This window comes from Phyllostomus hastatus, unplaced genomic scaffold, assembly GCF_019186645.2.
Source record: "Phyllostomus hastatus isolate PE091 unplaced genomic scaffold, TTU_PhHast_1.1 phas_scaffold_1674, whole genome shotgun sequence".
NCBI lineage: Eukaryota > Metazoa > Chordata > Mammalia > Chiroptera > Phyllostomidae > Phyllostomus > Phyllostomus hastatus.
The window spans coordinates 2,398,383-2,420,869 of NW_025334011.1; the positions used below are offsets into that span (position 1 = coordinate 2,398,383).

At 32.9% G+C, this 22,487-nt stretch overlaps 1 protein-coding gene across 5 annotated transcripts in view; it reads right to left on the reverse strand.

Annotated features, from left to right (window-relative positions):
* The window catches only part of ANKRD17 (ankyrin repeat domain 17), a 155,236-nt gene that overhangs the window by 40,161 nt on the left and 92,588 nt on the right, over positions 1 to 22,487 (reverse strand). For 3 of the 5 annotated variants that reach the window (XM_045858249.1, XM_045858253.1, XM_045858252.1), the window contains 8 exons: positions 19,231 to 19,379; positions 11,377 to 11,488; positions 11,097 to 11,242; positions 6,927 to 7,069; positions 6,163 to 6,376; positions 5,322 to 5,497; positions 4,037 to 4,199; positions 674 to 769 (listed from right to left, as the gene is read on the reverse strand). In XM_045858249.1, coding sequence (XP_045714205.1) covers positions 674 to 769; positions 4,037 to 4,199; positions 5,322 to 5,497; positions 6,163 to 6,376; positions 6,927 to 7,069; positions 11,097 to 11,242; positions 11,377 to 11,488; positions 19,231 to 19,379 — 1,199 coding nt within the window. The remainder of the gene's footprint in view (positions 1 to 673; positions 770 to 4,036; positions 4,200 to 5,321; positions 5,498 to 6,162; positions 6,377 to 6,926; positions 7,070 to 11,096; positions 11,243 to 11,376; positions 11,489 to 19,230; positions 19,380 to 22,487) is intronic. The other 2 variants (XM_045858251.1, XM_045858254.1) reach the window with 1 other exon arrangement.

Sequence of the window (22,487 nt, forward strand, 5' to 3'; positions counted from 1 at the left end):
AAGTTGCTTACTATTGAGTAACACCTGCTGAGAAAATGTAAGACATTTTTATATTTGTTGACCTCTTTAGATTTTCAGAGCATGTCTTATAAACTCATAATCAAAATGCCATAAAAGGAATATCTCAATTAGATTTCTAATAGGAATATAATTTATCTTCCCTATTTTTCTGCAAAAATCATAATCAGTTCATTCTTAAGCTGACAGTTACTCCAACTTTTATATTACATTGAAGACATTAAAGTTTTCTTCCTACAATTAAAAGTACTATGTTCATTTTTGTTTAGGCACTAAAAAATATCATCTGGGCTTCTTTTGAAATATATTATCAATTTGGATAAACATATAGATTATAAACATATATAGCACTAATGAATAATAACATTTGCTTTAGATTGTTTAGTGTTTACATAAAATTAAATTAGTTTAGTACTATTTAAAAAGATAAAAGTAAACCTATCACAGAAAATATTTACTGTTTCATTACATAGGTAAATAATGCTGCATCTCTTAAATAGCATACTCCATTCCCCAATACTAGATAAATGAAACTTGCTATATACCACACATTACTGCTCAAACTAAGAATTTTTTCTTAGTGTGAGATATATGTATATAAAACCAAATGATATTCCTAGCTCATACAGTAGGGTGAATCTGATCAATTTATTACCTTATCAGTGATGGTTGCTATGTATCTCATGCATTCAGAATCTGATGGAAACTGATTGACTTCTTTGACTAAATAGCGCACCACCTTCACATGACCCTAAAAAACAGATATTGTCAGATTTAAAAGAGATTCTAACAGAATTCAGTAATTCTACAGTCTGACTTAACTAAGATTCTTCTGGCATTAGTGCAACAAAGACTTAATTGGGAATTTTTTGCACTGTAAGTGAAAAAAGAGGCTTTGTTTCTAATCTACATTGTTCTTTCTTTTCCCACTCCCCAAAATATTACAGAATAACCTGACTTAAAAACTGTATCACTCTGAATAAAACAAAACAAAACAAAAAACCCAAAATGAGTATGAAGAAATGGGGACATGCCTGAAAAAAGAAAAGAAAACAAAACAAAAAACAACACCTACAACTCATCTTTTCCCCCCAGCTAATTCAGTAGAAATGAACCACCTCTCATTTCTATTCTAAGTGTTCTATTCCAAGCACTGAAAGAATAGAAATAACAATTTTGTTCTTTCTTTCAGATAAAAACTGAATGCATGGCACTGTACTAGGTAGTGTGAAATAAATAAAAAACACTTTCTTAAAGCATTAACTGTGATATTATTCACTGTAACATAGTTCACCACCTAAGTTCAAAATCTTCAGTTTTTATAAAGTTCAGCATTTAAAAGGCTTTCCACTTTCTCTAATCTACCCTACTTGCTGCTTTGTTCAACACCTATAAATTAGCCAGTCTAGAAAAACAGCTGTTTATATTTAATGTTTCCTCAATTCCATCTATTCCTTTTCATCTATCCCCTTTAAAACTATCCTTTATCTCTTAATTAATAGCTCAAATGCCATTTCTATCATGTTTTGATATCCTGCCAATACTTCTATAGTATTTAATTATTTATATGGGACAACCCACAGCTACCTGAGTTTGTGTGTAGGCCTTGCCTCCCTAATTAAATCACACATTTAAAAAAAACAGCTGTTGCACTGTGTATAATGTAGTATCTCAACCATTACAGTTGTACACGGTGGGTACTAAAAAAATAAATAACAGAATGAATATGAGAGTATAAAAGATAAGCACTGTTCTTAAGTGGCTAAGTCTATTTGGAAAGATAAGATATATGCAAGTTAGACATTAGAGTAGTATAAAGATATGTATTTGTCAAACTGAATGAAGAACATATTAACAAATTATAAAACTTCCAACTTTTAGGGGATTAGATATCTCACTGTGAGCTCAAATAGGATAGGAATAGGTTTTGTCAAAGGGGAGATTCAAACTACATCCAGCCTTGGCTGGTGTGGCTGAACATCAGTAGACTGAACACCAGCCTGCAAACTGAAAGGTCACTGGTTCGATTCCCGGTCAGGGCTCATAACTGGGTTGCAGGACAGGTCCCCAACAGGGGGCATGTGAGATGTAATGAACTGATGTTTCTCTTGCACATCGGTATTTCTCTCCCTCCCTCCCCTGCTCTCTAAACAAATAAATAAAATCTTTTAAAAAAATGAACTACTTCCAAAAACGAGTAAATCTGAAAAAGTTAGGAGGGGTGTGGGCATTTCTGAGATGAGAACAAAGATTATGTGAGACACAGGGACAAAGAACAGACCAAGGAAGAAGGCCTTCCATATTAGGGACTCATAATGGGAGATGAGCTCTTAGAGCATTTGAGTATGGTAGCTTTGAATAACAAACTAAAAGTGAATTTCAAAGTATTCCAGAGACTGAGAAGACAGGAAGTTTCTTGAAGATGGCACTAACATAGTGGAGTGGTTAGGAAGATTAACTTGATAATGACATACTAGCTTGCAAGCAACCAGTGACAAAGGATACCATCTTTTGCCATGTACAATGCACACTTTTTTGCCCAAATTTTGAAGAGAAAAATAAGGATGCGTTTTATACATGGGTATAATGGTCACATACCATGGGCATAACAATACTGTGTATAATGCTCACAAAAAAGTGGGTGCAATTTACACACAGCAAAATACGGTAAGTTTGACTGCTGAGGAAAGAGAGGCAGTGGCTAGGTAGTCTGTAACACCCAGGGGAGAGTGAAATCAAAAAGAAAAATAAGCAAAGAGAGACAATTTCTTGCAATTTCTGAAGATTTTCAATACAACAAAATAATTTGGAATATACAAGCGGTTCTACCTACATGTCTCAGAATGACAAAACCCACAATTATAATCCCCAAAACGTTATCTCATTTTCCCACTAACAAACTGAAACTGCATTTCAGAGATCAACTAAATCATTAAATTACTTACATGTAGCTCTATGCTATGCAGTATAGAAAGAGCAAAAAAGTTTCTCTTGCTTTCACAAAATTTATTTCCATTTCTGAATTAGCACACTTGATTTTCAGTAGTTTTAAATACTGGTGGCTGGGTTTTCATTTAATTCCTTTTTCCTTAGTAATTAAAGTTGATTATAAAAAAAATCAATTTAAAGTACAGCCAGATACATGGAAACAAAGAACAAACTGACAGTCATCAGAGGGGAAGGGAGGAGGGGAGGGGGATAGTGGGAGGGGGGAAGGGGAAAGGTCAAGTCAAGGAACATGTATAGAGGACCCATGGTCATGGGCAATTGGGGAGGAGGATTGAATGTGGGAGGTGGGGGGTGAGTAGAGCAGGGGAGAGTAATGGGGGAAAAATGGGAACAGCTGTAATTGAACAACAATAAAAATTTTAAAAAAATAAGATTTCAAAGTAAAAAAAATGAGAACAATGGTGATGCAAACACTTTTGAGCATTAATAAAACTTGAACATATGCCCTGGATGGTGTGGCTCGGTGGACTGAGCACCAGACTGCAAACCGAAGAGTCACAGGTTTGATTCCTAGTCAGGGCACATGCATGGGTTGTGGGCCAGGTCCCAAATACGGGGCATGTGAGAGGCAATCACACGTAGGTGTTTCTCTCACTCTCTTTCTCCCTTCCCCCTCTCTGAAAATAAATAAAAGTATTTTTTTAAGTGGATATATAAAAATCAATGGAGGTTAAAATTTTATCTCTTGTGCTACTACAAGAAAACATTAATAAACAACTAATTATTGAATAGTTACTCCTAATTGGATTTACATTTTATGAAAGATTAAAACTATAACTAGATTCTAAAAATACTACTAAGAACAAGTTTTTAAAAGTTTAGCTTTTATGTCCAATATGGGTTATATTAATAGCTTTTTGTGATACCTGTACCTGCCATTTCAATCCTGCCAACAGAGTGCTACCCTCACTGCTGTTAAATCCTAAAATGAGTCCCCAGTGATCACTAAACTATGCACTTCATAGACTAACAAAAAAGCATCATGTGCATGAGGATAAAAGACTCCTACCTTTCTAAATGCTGCCATAAGAGGAGTTATCTTGCGGTTATCTGCTGCATCCACATCTGCACCTGCTTGCACCAGTAACTGAACCACGTCGAGGTGTCCACCATTTGCAGCTAGCCACAATGGAGTGTTCCCCTTCTTGTTACGTACGTCAATGTGAGCTCCCCTAAATGAATGACAACAGGTATCACTGTTTAAAATAAAACAGAATGACTCAGCTAACAAAATTCAACCATTAACTTGTGAAAATATTCTGTAAAGATAAAAACTGTTTAATATTATTCAAATCAATAAAGCTATTGGTGAAAATGACAAAAATACTGTTCAATATTCAAGGACTAAAATACATTTTTCTCTCAAAATAACATTATAAGAATTTCCAGTTGTTGAATTAAAAGCCACTGAATTAAAAATTAACCATATAGCAATAATTGCCTTTTATTTTGAAAATAATGACAATATAATTCTGAGTTTTAAATCCTGAGAAAATGTGAAATTCTGTTTAGTGAAAAATAAAAGTACATCCTGCTAATATCGTAATCAATGTTAAACAGTATCCTAGAGACACAAATAGTATCCTCTGAGACAAATGCATCTGTTTTGGATTATTTGTATTCCTGCATTTGTTTTAGCTTCAGAATAACATGTAGGTCTAAAACTCAGTAGGCATCATAACAGATGAGACTCATAGTGAATAACAGTAGTTGTTAGTAGCTACTACTACTAATTACTACTGTTTAAAACACCATACAAAGGTCTTCAGAAAATCCAATTAAACAGGCAAGTATCTTTGGAAAACTGGCAGGCAACTTCTAAGTGACTGATAGTAGAAACTATCTTGGATCTTATCTGAGAACTTGTCATTTAAAGTCCGAGTTACTATAAAGAACAAAAAAAATCAACAATGAAGACTTAAATTACTGCCGACTTTTAGGACTTAAAGTAGTACTCTCTGCAAAACTCAAACTCTGTGGAAGATGTGAATATGGATGACAATAGCTGGATGTTCAGACAGCTTATCAGAGTATTTTCAAAATGTACACACACACACAAAAAAAGGAAGAAAAATACTTCTAGATTGCATTAAAATAAATCAAGCAATGTAGCATAGCTCTGGATGGGTGGAAAATAACAGAGGTAGGTTTAATAAATAAAACATGTAGTTTATAAAAGTGGCCATGTTTGACTTTTCAACAGTACAAACTGAGCAAAAAAATATTTGCCCAGAGAGAACAGTAATGACTAGTTAATACCATGGTCACATACCAAGGGTGTGTTAACATCATACCTGCCAATGAGAAGCTCACAGAATTTATAATGCCCTTTATCTGCTGCTATGGTTAAAGCTGTATCTCTCGAGGAGGGCACTGGAGGGGCATTAACATCAGCACCTTTATCCAAAAGTACTCGGCCCACCTCTGCATATCCACCAGAGGCAGCTTCCATTAGTGGTGTGAGTCCCGTCTAAATTCAGTGAAGACAGTGAAGAATAAAAATAACATGTAAGAGAACAGAAAAAGCCAAAATGTTAAAGAACAACAATCTGGGGGAGCAATACAGTATAGGTATTACAAAGACTTGCAACTAAATTTCAACACTGACACTTGCTAGCTCTTTGAGTTATAGTACGATCTATTAAAAGAAGAACAGGAACAAATATAAAGGACACATGGACAAAAACTAGGGGGGGAATGGGAGGGAGGTGGGGAAGGAGGGGTGGGTGGGCTGGGATGGGAGTAAAGGACAGAAAACTGTACTTGAACAACAATTAAAATAAAATTAAAAAAAAAGACAATTCCACCTAATATCAATTGGTTGTTAAAAAAAAATCTGTAAGATGTAATAAGCAGTTTACATGTAACTGGCACTTAATGACTGTTTCCTCTCTTCTCTTTCATTAAATACATATTTTTTAGCTGATAATCCTAATGTCATTATCTATAAAATTTATTGTTGAGGTATTTTCAAGAGTTAATACTTGAAAGAGTCATACAGAGTGACTGCTGATTAAATATACATGGTTTAATAAGAAAATGTTACTAGAAAACACTAAGATTATATTTAGCATATTGTTACTCTACACCATATCACACCAATAAATCCTGTATAAATCTCAAACTTTTTCTTACCTTTGCTCTGTGTTCCACATTTGCTTTTCTATCAAGCAGAAGACTAACCACTTCAGTTCTTCCTTGGAAGCAGGCTAAGGTAAGGGCAGTGTTCCGATTGGTTTCTATTTGAGCATTTATGTCCGAGCCCATGTCTAACAGGAGTTTAACTGCTGCTGTATGCCCATTCATAGCTGCTAACATCAGAGGAGAAATGCCCAATTTGCTACCAGTTCTGGGGGTGGAAGTATGAGGAGAACAAAAGGGAAATATACATTTTAAATATCCCAGAAAAATTAGAAGACATTATAGAATTTGATTTCAGGATATGATTTAAGATTATATATCTTGCAGGATTATTTAAAATAATAATTTTTCTCAGCCGCAGTAAGTCTTTTGAGATAATACCAACACTCCATTAGGAATATTTTACCACCCAGAGCTAGAATACTTTCTGCATCTCATTCAAAATAATGATTAGGGCTGAAAAATGATTATTAAGTTATTAGGCTATGATTAAGAGGGACATCCATTTTAAAGTACGTACTTGTTTAATAAAAACTCCTAAGAAAGATGTTTTTACTTTTAGTACCATAAGAAATAGACTAACTGGTTGTTATTCAAGTTCTGTCAACAGTTTTAAATGCAATTAAAAATTTCTAACAATTTGCATTTTAAATTTGCAATGAAGGCATTACTGAAATATGGCATTTAAAAAGATAAGTGTTCTACAAATATTTTAACATAACACTCTTAAGGGGCTTTTAAAAGAGAATAAAACTTGCCTGGAATTAATTTCGGCTCCTGCATTTAGTAGTATTTTGATAATGTTCACATAGCCACCAGAAGCAGCCAGGCTCAGAGGTGTGTAATCAGAAACATTCCTGTGCTCTTTGTTTGCACCTCGAGCTAACAATAGCTCCACCACCTGGAGACAAAAAAGGAAAACATGTTTTCTTCTTCCAGTGAGACAATTTGCAAGGTATACATTTTTTATTTCTCTTTTTGTTCTGGTCTATCATGTAACAAAAGAAGGGAAAGTCTCATCTTTTGCACAAACTCAGCCTCAGACGATAGCAAGAAGTTGAACTGGCAGTGTGTTCATGAAAGATCTGGCCTCTATTTGCTGCTTTACAATGCTATTTTGGAAATAATATTTGTGTTATTTCACCACATTGTGGTAAAATAAAACACAATTTTTTCATTTGAACAAGTGAATGTCTCGAAAATGCTTTTTAAAAAAAGATTTTATTGATTTATTTTTAGAGGCGGGGGAAAGGAGGGAGAAACAGAGGGAGAGGAACACCAATGTGTGGTTGCCTCTTGTTCCCAGACCAGGGACCTGGCCTGCAACCCAAGCATGTGCCCTGACTGGGAATAGAAACAGCAAACCTTTGGTTTGCAGGCCAGCATTCAATCTACTGAGCACCAGCCAGGGCTAAAATACTTCTGTAAAAAAACTTTAGCCCTGACTGGTGTGGTTCAATGGATTGGGCACTGTCCCGCAAATCGAAAAGTCATGGGTTTCATTACCAGTCAGGGGCACAGCCTGGATTGTGGGCCAGGTCCCCTGTTGCAACTTACGTTTCTCCCCCTCTCTTTCTCCCTCCCTTCCCCTCTCTCTAAAACTAATGAAATGAAATCTTAAAAAAAGAAGAAAAATAAATGTTTAAAACAAAACTTGGAGTAAAGCTAACACGTCTTTTCATTTTGTTATGAAAATTTTCAAACACACAGAAAAGTTTAAAAATTTACATTTACTTGTTGCCTACATTCTACAATATTCTACTATTCTTTTTCATATTTCTCCATTACTTTTTAATCCATCATTTTTTGATGCATTCCATCTCAAAGTAAATTGCAGGCATCTGCAATTTTCTTTAAATACACAGACATATGTATCATTACCTAGACTATTATGTATTTGTTTTCAGTTTTATTTAGGTGAAATTTTAAGTAAGATTTTTTTAGCTGAAACAGTAATTGCTCAAAACTTAAATGTACATTCACTGAACACTGAAACATTCATAAACCTAATGTAATTTAAACCCCTGTTATTTACTCATGCCCCTGCCAAGTCAACTCCACCCACAGATTAATTTCATCTACCTAGGTCCTCACATACATGAAGTCACAGTATTTGATAGTCATTTGTGTGTACTGTGTACCATTCAATTAAATGAATATGGGATAGCTTATCTACTCTCCAACTGATGAATAATTTTGCCATTTCTAGTTTTTGAATTTTGAATAAAATTGCTATGGACATTCTTGTAGAAATATATTTTCATTGCTCACAAGTTCCACCTAGTAGTAGAATTTCTGGGTATGTTTATTTATGCCCAACCTTCTTCCTAAAATGGTTGTACTACTTATATACCCATCAACCATGAGGGAGTTCTGGTTGTTCCACATCCTTGGCAACATTTGGTACTATCAGTCTTTATAATTTTAGCCATTTAGTGGGTGTGTAGTGTATCTTAATATGCATTCCCTGATAGCCAAAAATATTTAGCATTTAAGTACTTACTGACCATTCACAAATCTTTTGTCCATTATATCATTTAATATACTAAACAACTGTGACAACAGGTCCTGGTATTTTCATCTTCCTTTTACAAAATCAGGCACAGAGAAGTTAGGGATAGTTTAAGATCATAACTTCTCCCCTTGCTTATACTATTAATAATACATCCTGGAATACTTAACTGGGAAGTAACAAATGTTAATAAATAGTGTTTTGGTTTACATATCAGCTAATACTTTTTTTGTTTGAATAAAGCAGTGAGTAATTTAAGATAGACTTCCTGTCCATCACATTTTTGCTTTTAAGAGGCAAAAAACTAGATGGCTTATGTGACAAAACCACTTTGTCTTATATATAAAAATGAGACCAAAAAATGGCATGAGGCCATTTTATTTTACAAGAGCCCCTTAAGCAACAAAGTAGAAAACCCTAATCATATTTCTGTAGTTTTCTGAATTCTACTATGCAAAGATAGACTGAAGATTATGGTACACTGTAGGCTTTATTATGTCCTAGAAAGGAAGGAAATCAATTGATTTTTTTTATTCAACATTGAATAATCTGTTATATAAACAGGTATTATTTCAAGCTATATAATAATTGATCATTTCAGTTAAGGCAAAATTTCATTTTCATTATGTTTCAAAACAGAAGCATTTATATTTCTGATTGATACAAGCTTTTTCATTTAATGTTAGTATTTAATTGCAAAATTTTCTACCATCACATTTCAAGGATGATAGAAATGTATTTTTTTTGATATAGAGAAATAATTTATCAAATGAAGTTTATTTTTTACTATCTCAATATTATTTGGTTAAAAATCCTTTTAACATACCAATAACCTCCACTGTGCACAGAAACAACAACAACAACAACAAAACCAAAGAGCACCAGCCAGGTGCTCATTGTGTATGAATATACAATGTATTCATGTTATCAACCAAAAGGAATAGCATGATAGGTAGGGATAATGTCTCTTGTTGTCTCTTGTGCAGAACATGTGTTAGCAAGTGCATCTGACTATCCACACATGTAAATATATACTCCAAATGTAAAAAAGCAAACGTTATAAAAATACCGAAAGCAAAAATTGTATGAAGAAAATTATGCCTATATTATCACTGGGCTCCAATTCTTCATAATCTGTAAAATAAGGGATCATTAACCCCTATTTTCTTTCTATATATCATTTTATTAGATTTCCCATTCTTTTTGTGCAGGAATTATTCTCTGTGTTAAAACATTTATTTACTATTTTATTAAAAACCCTAGTGGGTTTAACTGATTAGAGTTCAACAGCAAAGGGGCAGAGGAGGCCAATATAAGATGTGTAAACAGGGACCCAATAATAGTACCCCAGTTCATGGTCAGAGTACAGTTAAGATATATGTTAGGAGGAATAATGAGGGTATTCGAAATAAGCCAGGTGAAGGGTTTGGAAAAGGCACTCTCAAGCTAACAATCAAAAGAACAGAGTATGTTTCACATACAGAACAGGTGACTGGCAACTAAAGACTCAAATATCTGAAGATAAAACAAGATAGTATAAACCTCTTTCCATTGGTTTAAGACCAGAGGTAAAAATAGTGGGGAAACTAAGGGAAGAAATACTTCAGGCTTGATAAGTAGACAAACTTTATAATAATTAGGATGGGGGCTGAGGGTAGGCAGAGATTTTAAGCTGAGTAGGAAACTTACCTGGATGATCTAGGGTACTTCTGAAATCTAAGATTCAATAACTCTCTGAATAAGAAGCTGTCAATCTATAATGACAGCATGACTGACTAATTCAAGGCCTTAAATCCATTGTACATAGGAATAGATTTTAAAATGAGGTTATCCAGCTGATTATTAAAATGCCAGGAGAAGAGACACAAGATAGTGTAAACTATACTTTCTTGGGCCTCCACCTGATCATAGTAGCTATTCTACCTTCCTTAAAACTAAAAGTTCCCATGATCTTACCTGAGAACCTTTCTCCCAGAGTTGAAAAAGAGTAGGGAATAATTAAAAGACAAAAGTCTTCAGAACAACTAAAAATTGAATACATAGAGAGCAATAGTGGCTGAGTTTAAGTACCTTTCATGCTAGGTGCTGTGGGACAAGAAAAGATGAGTGGATATAGATAAATCTTGCTTATCAGGAGCTTACTGATTTTATATGGAATGTCTTAATCATTCTCTTAGCCTGAATGTAGCACATGGGATTCCTATGCAGGTACTACTTTCAGATGAAGAGAATAATAACATATGATTTTTCTGGTGAGATAGCTTATGTTAACAGTGATATTCTTCCTTTTGCTAACAGATAATAGTTTCAGTTACTGTGATAAATCTAAATGTCAACTGATTATTACCATAAATCATGTAAGTTAAGGCATACATTTGCTAAATGGAGGAAAAAATTACATTGGAAAAAATGTTACCTCTTGTCTTCCCCCAGAACAAGCCAAAGATAGTGGTGTGTCCTTGGTTCTTTCTGACTGGGCTTCAATGTCTGCACCGTTGTCCAGCAATATTTCCACAACACCAACATGACCAGCTGTAGCAGCCAAGATAAGTGGAGTAAAACCTGAAGAAAAATAATGATCACCTCACTACATGCTAAGCAAAGGGACAATACCATTTTCCATCAAAATACGGCTAGCAGTAGTATTTCTTCACAGAACACAAATAATCTAGAGAAAATGTTAACATAGGCCATACCTTTCTTGTCTCGGTGCTCAATACTAGCTCCCCTCTCTAGCAATGTCTGTACCAGCTCCTCATGACCACCCGCACAGGCAAGTGTTAGCGCCGTGTCATGATTACTCTCAGTCTGTAAAAAATTAATTTTATGATTAGCTCATTAAATAATTAAGAAATGTTAACACCAATGCTGTAATATGTATACACAAATAGATATGTACCACTCTACTGTAGCAAATATTTTGATAGTAAGTTGTTCTTTTCCATTAGTGATCAACTTGTGCTTTTTAAAAAGTCTACAAATAATGTTTGTTTATGGTCAATTCTTGAAGCAAACATTAAGAAAAGAAGTATGATTTTCAACCATATGCTGTTTTCAACTACGTGATTAAAAATCCAGTGGACTCACTTTCGCTTCCAGCCATTAATGGCAGTTACATGACAAGAATGTCTGAGGACAGAAATGATTTACTCAGCTTATTGCCTGGAGAGTTTCCAGGCTGCAATGTAGAAAGAGGGTACCGGGAAAGAGCCTGGTAGTCTCCCCGAGAAGACAGAGTTTGGAGAGGTCAAGGTGGCTAGAATTCATGGAGCAGAGTACTGGAGAGGAAAGTGCTACAGAGCGTGAGTACTCCAGAGATCTGCAGAGGGTTCAAGTCTTCAGCTGAGTTTTGATCAGCACATATGTATGCGGTCCGGGAAAGACCACCAGAAGGGATCAGGCTGAACAACAGCCAGGTCTTACACAGGGGCAGAAACAGTTTGGTTCCTACTAACCAGAGCAGAAGCAGAAAAACCTCAAAATATAAAGGATATTAAGTAAAATCCTCAGCTGTGAGGCCGTATTAGCTGTTCTGGACCCAGTTTAAAAAAAAAAAAAAAAGCTGAAAATCAAGCTTTGAGTTGAAAAAAATGTTTCTGAGTAACTTAACTGCATTTAAAAACAAAATCCCCAAATACTTAAAAGAAATATGTGTGTGTATATATATGTATATGTGTGTATATATATATATATATATATATATATATATATATATATAAAACAAAGTATTTGGAAAGACAAAGACTATTATAATGGAGACAAGACACTGTTTATACACAATTTATTTCTGATTTTGCTAATGATAGTAACCAATGCTGGATTCACTGGTGGCCATACTCTACCATAAAATGCTTATTTATTGAACTATCAAACTCCTTGACTTTGAATGCTCTAAACTTGTGCTGTACAAAGAAGGAAACTACTAGCAACACATGGCTATTAGTACTAGAAATATGTGTAATGTGACTGAGGAAGTGAATTTTAAATTTGATTTAATGTAAATTTTAAAACTGATACTTGATTTGGTTATTGGAAAACTTTTAGTATGCCTGGAACAATGTGAGCATACAAATTTACTTTTCCAACTTAATCAAATCTACTTAATGTACTTAATCAAACCTAAGTGCAAATCATGTATTTCCAGTGAAGTCCAAGTTGAGATATTTTTTTAAATAGGGCGAAAAAATATTCCAGTTTGCTGGGGGACAGACTTATTTGATCACTTTAAGATGTAAGTGTAACATACGCACTTAATTTTGAAGACTTTTAGTATGAAATAAAAATGTAAAATAATTCAGCAATTCAATACTGATTATATATTTAAACAATAGTATTATAGGCATATTAGGTTAAACAAAATATATTCTTATAATTCATTCCACCTATTTGTTTGCTTTTTAAATGTGGCTATGTGAAAATTTTAAATTACATGCATATCCTACATTATTTTTCTACTGCACAGCACTGGTCTAAGCTGTCTTACCTCATTTTTACATATGTACCTCTATTATAGCACTTAACACCAATCTTCCCTGTGCTAATATTAGTTATGTGGCTATCACCCTCAGAGAACTATAAATTCCTGGAGGGCTATAAACATTTCCTATTTATGTTTGCATTCTCCACCTATAATTGATGCTTTGTTAGAAAATAATAAATAATACTTAAGTTTATTAAATGACAATAGAGTCACATTCAAAGACTATTACTAATAAACCAAAGGATTATACAAGGTGGGGCAAAAGTAGCTTTACAGTTGTTCACATGGAAAATAATACAATAATTAATAAATAATAATAAACTATACTTCACATACAACTGTAAACCTACTTTTGCCCCACTCTGTAAATACAAAATATACTGTATTTGTTGTATTTATATTTATATATTTACATAATAAATATAAAAAGGAAAGGCATATTCTCCCAGAAGGTCAACAGCTCTAAAAACCAAACTCCATTATAAAAAGAAATATGAATAACAAGAGACAAAAGGCAAAATTGATAGTCAAGAAATAAGAAAAGCCTACTAGTCAGTGATGAAGAGGGAGACCGCAAAAGCTGCTCTGCAGAAGAGGCTGGCAGAGAGCAGAGCTACTGACTGCTGAGATCAGGGATGGCCACAAGGGAGAGATGCACCAACTACAACAACGGAGAAGGACATGAATACTTAAATGAGTGACAGCTCTGATTGTGTTAGTATTTGATCTTCATTTCAAGGTTTATAAGGAAGAAATTATTATGTCTGATTTCAGAAAAAAGGAGACAAAGGCTCAGAGAAATGACCATAGGATGGTCCAATATCCTAATAACTCGTACATGCTGGACTAAAAAATCAGGAAGATTTTGGATAACAAAATCCTGTTTTTCCATTACATCACAGAGCAGCCCTAAGGTATAGCTGACTAAGGTCCATGTAACATTAAGCCCATCTATCTTATGTGCTCTCTACGTTAGCGTATAGACAAACAGTAGAAGAGTCAACTTTATGAAGTTTATGAGGTTTCTAAAAATCTTCTGGGGGTTAAAACATAATTTATGAAAGTGATGCCAATCAAATAGAGAATGAAAGAAATCTGAAAAAGTATGAAAAAGTTTAGTGGATCAGTAAAATATTGGTTTTTTTTTTAAATCACATTATAAAACATCATTTCAACTGACTGTTATCACCTTCTACAATAAAGTACTCTGGTAAGTACTATAGTACTGACCCTGCTCACTATGAACTTACCCATTATCGTACAGTACAAACTTAGGCTCAAACTATGAGTGAAACATAAACAATGTATTATGAAAACTGAAAAAATAGTCTTTCAACCTGAGAAAGGCAGTCTAGTCAAATGCCTTGGGTATCTTGGGTATCTTTAAGAGTGGGTAACTTCATTGTATTTCTGCATTACAGAGAAATTATAGCAACTAGTATTTTATGATTGTCTTTTAAAGTTGAGAATGAAAGAACTTTTGAAGTGAGGTTTCCACCTTCCCCACCCTAAACAGAGACCTACCAAATCCCAAAATAATAGGAAATATTATCCTTATTTGCAATACATCAAGAAATAAATTAACTGAAGTAGAAGTTTGGGTTAAAATTAATAGTGACTTAGAAGGTACAGAAAAAAGTAGGTATTTTAAATATGGTTAATTGAAGAAATAATGACACCCTCCCCACGCCAAGCAGAGATTTGTCCAACCCAGAATGATAAGGAATATAATCCTGATTTGCAATATATCAAGAAACAAATTAACTAAAGTAAAAGTCTGGGTTAAAATAATTAGTAACTTACAAGGTACAGAAAAAAGTAGGTATTTTTAATATTGTCAATCAAAGAAATCTGGTAGCTATATAGGTAATGACTTTCTAGAAGGCAAAGTATCATGGAAGTTATGTTATATTATACAGGAAAACAAGTAACATTCTTTCTGATACACCTAAGAGACACTGGGAAAAGGAGAAAGATGTCCAGAGCTTTGTTAAGAGCTCATCCAGGTTTATATTTGAAATAAAAATCCCTTTAGCCGATGACATCATAAAATATGCCATTCTGTACCATAACAGATATTATGAAGATTCTAGCTGATAAAAATGATGACATTATATATAATGTAAAAATATTCCCTAAATATCAATATGACTACTCAAATTTGTAAGAGTGAAAAAACAAGAAGGAACCATAAGACAGATGCAATAATTAAGTGAAAAGGCAACTTTTAATGATCTGGAATGCAGGTGAAAAAACATTTCTGAATTGTCTATAAAAATGGAAATATATCTATTAATTGCATCTAAAGACTTTGAAAAGTATTAGAAGTTAAATGGCTAAACTTTTTAGACTTCCACAAACTTAATAATCCCAAACATCCTCTAACCATGTCAGGGGGCATGTGAGATTAAAAATGATAGCACTTCAGGGTATTTAATAAATATGAATAATCATTAAAATAATAAATAACCTGCTTAAGAGTACACATAAGTAGAATACATGCATTTTTAAAGTGAAATGCTTTAATGGCAGCATATCACACATCACTTATTAACTTATGTTTCTTGGTCTGAAGTTCTCTCATTAAATCATTGTGATAAACGATTCTCTGGCCTCTGTACTATAAAACCTACAGGAAAAGAGATATTTATAAAAAATGGTATTTATAACATTATAGGTAAAGTGTAATTTTACATACTTTTCATTTCAGTCTAAATATATGAGTTAAAGGGAGAAGGGGAGCTAGAACACAAATTTTTCCAACCTATGAACAGAATCTGTTTTTTTCTCATTTTTATTGGCTATTAGAGTTAATCAAAATTTACACAATAAAGTGCAGAAGATATTTAATTAATTCAGTGGCATTCAATTCTAACCTTCAACCAGATTTACTATTTCATATAAAACCAATGATTCTTAAAAATATCTACATGACTCCTAATTTCTATATCCAGAATATCTAGTAAAAGTTTTGTTGTATCACTCAAATAAAAAAATATAAGGATTAGAGCTATGCTACCAAAAGTTATAGTAAAACAGTCCCAAGTTATTCCTTCAAACTATCATTCATTAATGTTTCCTAAAATAAACTTTGATGTAGTATTAACCTTAAGTTGTGAAAATATCCAGACCTGACTCAATAAAACCATTACATGAGAGGAGAAAAGCCTGTGGCACATACTTGCACACCAACAGTGAATTCTAGTTATATAACGGGAGATTTGAGGAACCTTATAAAGAATACAAACTCTTATGTAAAGCATTCTTCAATGTCCAGAAGTTCAACAGGATTCCTGCTAATCCTTGATAAAACTATTATTTCCTAAGCATAATAATCAATTAAAGGAGTTTAAGGTAGAACAATTTTAAGAATCATTAGCATTTTAAAAAGGAGACATACACTGAGGTTTTAAAAAAATTAACTTTTGCTTTTCCTTAAATTAGGATTTAATGTAAATATGGGGTATGTTGGAAAGACTGAAAGAGGAAGGACATATGATCTGTTACCACTAGGTGGTGGACTCATTTTCTTTTCTATCATCTAACTTACCAGGTTAATAGAATTTAAATTCAAAATTTGTACCTAAAATGAAAATGAAAAACAAAACAAAACAAAACAAAAAAACAGGTAGCACAGGCAATCGTTGAAATCAGAGATTCAAGAGCCTGCATTTGTTTGAAAGGTGGCTCTACCATAAATTAGCTACTGGGCAAGTAGTTATTACCTTCTAAGTCTCACTTTCCTTGTATGTAAAATGTGAATAGTAACAGTATTTATTTCATGGAGTTGTAATCAAGATTAAATTAAAGAAGTTACGAAGTGTTAAAAATATACATGTCAAAGTTTATTAAATAAACAAAGGATCCAATTATTAGAGAATGTTTAATCTTTCAAAATAGAGAAAAAAATCTTGGTATTAATTTTTTTATTATATCACTTCCCTGTTATGGCACAGTACTGTCAAACATAAACCAAAAATTCCATTAAGTAAAATCTCAAGGAACTTTTATTTTAGGGTCTAGAGAAAATGTCAGATTTGAACAAAGAATATTTTTATCACTTAATGTATCTGCTTGATATAAAAAATCAGTAGTAAATTTTTAAAAAACTTAACATAAAAATAAAAGTAAAAATGGTACAGAATTATTTCTGAATATTTACTTTATGTTTTCCAAAGAAGAAATTTTCTAATGTCTAACTTAAGCTATTGTGGTACACTCCATGAAAAGTTGTGTAACTCAGGTTAACCCAACTGAAAAACCCAGATGTAGAGACCAGGTTAAAAAGGAGTTTTTTTAGGAGGCACAGTCAAATCTTTTTTACATAAGCATGTCTACTACATTTAAAATGTAAGTTTAAAATGTAAGTTATTTTTTTAAATGAAAAAAGCCCTTTAAAAGCACTTATGTGTAACTTCTCGGAGATTAAGTGATGGTTGATTTTGTGGTATAGCACGTACAATTTCACTGTCACTACAATAATTTCAAATTTAATAAAATCATATATGCAGGAACTTTTTCTGTGGCTGTTTTATTGGAAAGCATTTTTTAAAAGAAATCCTTCTACATTTTAGTTTTTACTTTTGCTTATGGATCAGTTCTTGACTCTACAAAAACTACAAAACATACTTCTGGTTAAAACAAGAGCAAAAAAGATGGGAAGAAAATAATACAAATTCAGTATCAAGTTCAATCCAATTCTACAATGCTATCAATATAAAACACAAGGCATTACAGTTCATCAAATGAATCCATATCATATTTTTAAAGAAGGCTGTACAGTACATTTATTTAAGAAGGCTGCCTTTGAAGTCAAATAACCTAAATTTGACCCCCAGCCCCACAACTTCTTAGCTAAATGAAGTGATCATAAGCAAAATGAACAATCTATTAGTCTAGATTTTTTTCATCAGGGAATGAGTATTTAAGATAGTTATCTCATATATGTAGTCTGAAGATTAGATAACTTCTTAAAAACAGTTGCTGACAATTTTAAAGTGCTCAAAAAAGACAAAGTAGCATGTATAAAACAATAAACATTTTGGAAGCAAGTAAGAAGAAAAATGAAGTTCCTTTTTCAAATATTACCAAGAAACATTTTAATGACAGGCTATAGTTTAAATAGGTTAAGAGTACATGGTCTAAATGGTCCAACAACACACACACAAAGACACACCCTGAAATTCAAGTTTATTAAGAAATGATCACTTACAAATTTAGAAGTTTTATAATGTATAGCCCACTACAGAGACATACCCTAGCAAAATACAAAACTAAATGAACTGTAAACATTTATCAATCTTGAAGAAGGCTATATACCCTTACCTTATTCAACTGTCTTCTAAGCTAGGTCACTTAGCTTCTCTTTACGACAAAACACAAACTACCCTCTCCTCTACAACCTCACTTTCCATGAGATTTCATGGTAAACTATTTTTTTTTTTTTTAAGAATGGCTGTGGGCTGGGTTTTTTTTGGGGGGGGGTTCTATCTAATCTATCTATATCTATCTATCTATCTATCTATCTATCTATCTATCTATCTATCTCTATCACCATTTATCCCCCTTATACCCTCTTCTACCTCCACCCACCCTCCTGGGAACCCGTTTTTTCTGTTTGTTTGTTATTTGTTTATTGTTTTACTTAACAGTGTTTAACAGACACAAACACACTGACTCATTACATATGCCTGTCAGCAGGATCAAATTTTCAAAGACGATATAAATGCAATTAAGTATATAATGAAACAATCTTTTCTTTTACATGCAAACCATTATGAATTTTAAAACATATGTTTTAAGATTAGAAGAAAATATACACAAATCTTAAATAAGTTATTTCTTTGCACATCCTCCTTTAAAGTTTTAAAAAATTATTTGATGACCTTAGAAACCAGACCATCACACAGTAATAATCTGTATTTGGTATTTTATGTTTAAAAAGGTAGATTTAATTTATTTATAATTGTGGCTTTTTGCCCCGAGACAGAGCACTCTATGATGATTTAAATCACTGATTAATGATTTTAAAGATGATGTAAAATCCATCACTCCTGACTTTGAAGCTTACCTGTGCATCAATATCAATGGCAGGGTAGATAGGAAGCATGGCTGAAGGAGAGATGATAGGACTTGGAGTTGGAGTCTGAGGTTGGGAAATGGAAGCAGCAATGCTGTGGGTAGGAGTGTTTGACATTGCAGATGCTCTTCCACTGACTGCTGTTAAACAAAATAACTGCACTTAATAAAGATGAAACATTGTTAGGTAACAGTAAGAAATAATTATTAGAAATTATTTTAAAACTTTTAAAAAACAAAATGTCTACAGGTAGACTGCCATAAAACTAACTCATTTTCCTAGTTATTTCTGACTTTTGAAAATAGTCCAAAATTATAATGTATATTAAGAGTAACCTTATAATGTATATTAAGAGTAACCTATTTTCTAACTAATAATTCATCTGAATAACAAATTCCCCTCTTTTGGTATATAATCACAAAACCTTAATTCAGAATAATCCTGAAAACAAAAGTATTTTTCCAAATTAAAATTATATATAAATGCAAATGGTAAGTCGTCCATCATATCTTCTTAGTTGGAAAAGGAATAAAAGGTAAAATAGTCATGTTCAGAAGGAGAAAATGTGATTTTTACCTGGCGATTTTATTCCTTATATTTTAAAAACTAATATAAGCAACATCATTGTTGGAGAAAACCTTGCTATCCAATCATTTGAAAACACCTCCTACTATTTAACTGCAGACAGGGGGATGATTTTATTCTGAATTGTAGTCCTCAGTATGACAGCACAGTCAAATATAAAAATTTGATCCTCACACAGAAATACAGTTTCTCACAAGAAGTATTCTGAGGGGTGTAAAATGTCCACCAATCAACCCAGCAATCACACTGACATATGAGGACAAAATTAAAATATTAGGGTAGAAATAAATGTATGCATACAATCATCCTTCAAATACAGATTATTGTTATTTCTTTTAAGTATAATTTACCATATTATTTTCACCAAAATATGCAAATTAAGAAGGGGCTAATTAGGTCAGTATTTGATATGGGAGAACTCCCAAGGTGGTGGCAGTTGAGGGTACTATGTTCCCTCATCAACTCACTTCTGGAGTTGGTACGTGAACACCAATCCTTTTTTCCCCCTATTAACATGCTATAAGTACTAAAGTCTGGGCATTAATCTTTGAATGGTCACCAGTAGTGTAAACATGTGTTACCAACGTAGTTATCAACTACATCAGACAGAAAACAGTCATGATTCACAACTGGATCTGAAACCAGGCAAAAGAGGTTATAATCCTGCCAAGAACAAAACTAAAATTGACCTTATTGTAACAATTATAAACATGATTGTCAATTAAGAAATCTATTTTACAAAATCCTTAGTTCAGGCACAAACATACACTATACATTATAGCAACACACATTCTATAATTATACATTTTTTAAAAGTCCACTTAAAAGCCAAAGAAAAAACAAAAGAGGAAACAAAACAAAACAAAAACAAAACAAAACAAAACAAAACACAAAACACTATTTGATTGCTTAGGAATCAGATCAACAGAAAAGGGCTTATGCTAATATATTAAATTGATCATCTAATGACCTTCATTATTACTCCATATTGATAGCTCGTATATTAATTAAAAAATCAAGAGAATTTAAATGTACATATTCTATATATACATTTCAAAAATATAAAATTTATGGCTCTTAATATAGATTCCATATTCTCCTTTAATTGGATTGATTTTTTCAAATGAAAATGCTAAGTACAAAAATTAGGTTAAACAAAACGTCTACCAATCTGTCTGAAGAATGATTTATATTTCATGATACTAAACAAACAAAAAAAATTAAGCTTCATTGTTAAAATTACTAAAATACAATTTACATTTCAACTGGAGTAAATTGTTTTGAAGAATGTATTAAAATAAGTTCTCTTATTTTTGGTCAAATTGGTTGCTCTTATCAGCTCATCTAAAAGGAGATAGGAAAGTCAATTCCCTCATTTCCTTTCCTTATTTAAAACTAAATAACTGCCTGTCACTCATCCATTTTCTATACTTAAAAGTAATCATTATAAATACATAGGTATGTGAAGGAACTCTGGTATAGCTCTTTACACATATGTGGGACTTCATTAGGGTTAATTTTAAAGAGGGAAAACCAGATGCTCAGAAAAGTTTTAACATCAGGTAAGGAAAGAGGGAAACCTGAGAGTATAGCAATGGCAAGGTATTAACACTGTTAAACAGAAAACTGGTTTTCCTTTGGCAAGTTTGTAGAACAGGGAAGACAGATTTTCACCAGCTAAGTGCTAGAGAAAAAGACACTGAACGCTGTAACAGCAGTCTAATAAGTGAGAAATAAAGGATAAAGAACAGAGCTTTATGCTGACAGAGGGAAGGACAACTGAGCCTAATGAGGTTGTAAGTAAAAAACCCAAAGAGAATGAAAATGGTCATCAGACAACTGAAAGAACAAGTACTAGCAACAAAGTTTGAAGAAAGGCTGCAGAAGTGAGTGCATGAGTACACATGTGTGCACATGCATGGTGACAGGGACTGGTTTCAGGTAGGTGGCTAGGTTTTAAAAAATCCTGTTCTTCCTTCTGGCCATCTCTCCTATCCCTATGTAAATGAGCATAGTAAAGAGGTAAAGTATTTTCATAATATGACAAATATTTGTCATATTTCCTGAAACAGTTACATGCTTAAACTATTTTTTATATGAAAACACCTGGAACACAAAGGCAGAATTTAATGAATGTTTTTGTTTGGTAAGTGAATCAACAGAAAAACTACTTTGCAAACCTCTGGTAATTTGGATCAGCACACACTGTACAACTAACCGACAAATCACTGTTGATAACTATGTCCTAGAACATCAGGTCAATTCTGATAGTACATCAAAAAAAGTTAAGTATTCATTGGTATGGAATGCCCATTCTTCATTTAACTGGATAAATAACACTTTATACATTCTTTGGTAGATCAACTGACATAAGTAACGATCAAATTTGGAATTTTTGGCTGCTGTGTTCCAATTTTCATAAGATATCTAATTCTTTTAAATTGTATTCCCAGTTGTTATAACCAGTTAATGATGATTAGTAGTGTTCAAATCTATAGAACAATTTTATACTTATCAATGAAAATCTTTACAGTTCTTAATAATAGCATGTCCCCCCCAAGGTGGTTATTGTGCCCTATAAAATTAGCAGACTTTCATTCCATGTATTACTGTTGAGGTGATACTAAGCAAGAATGGGAAATAGGAAACTAGAGCAATTGGTA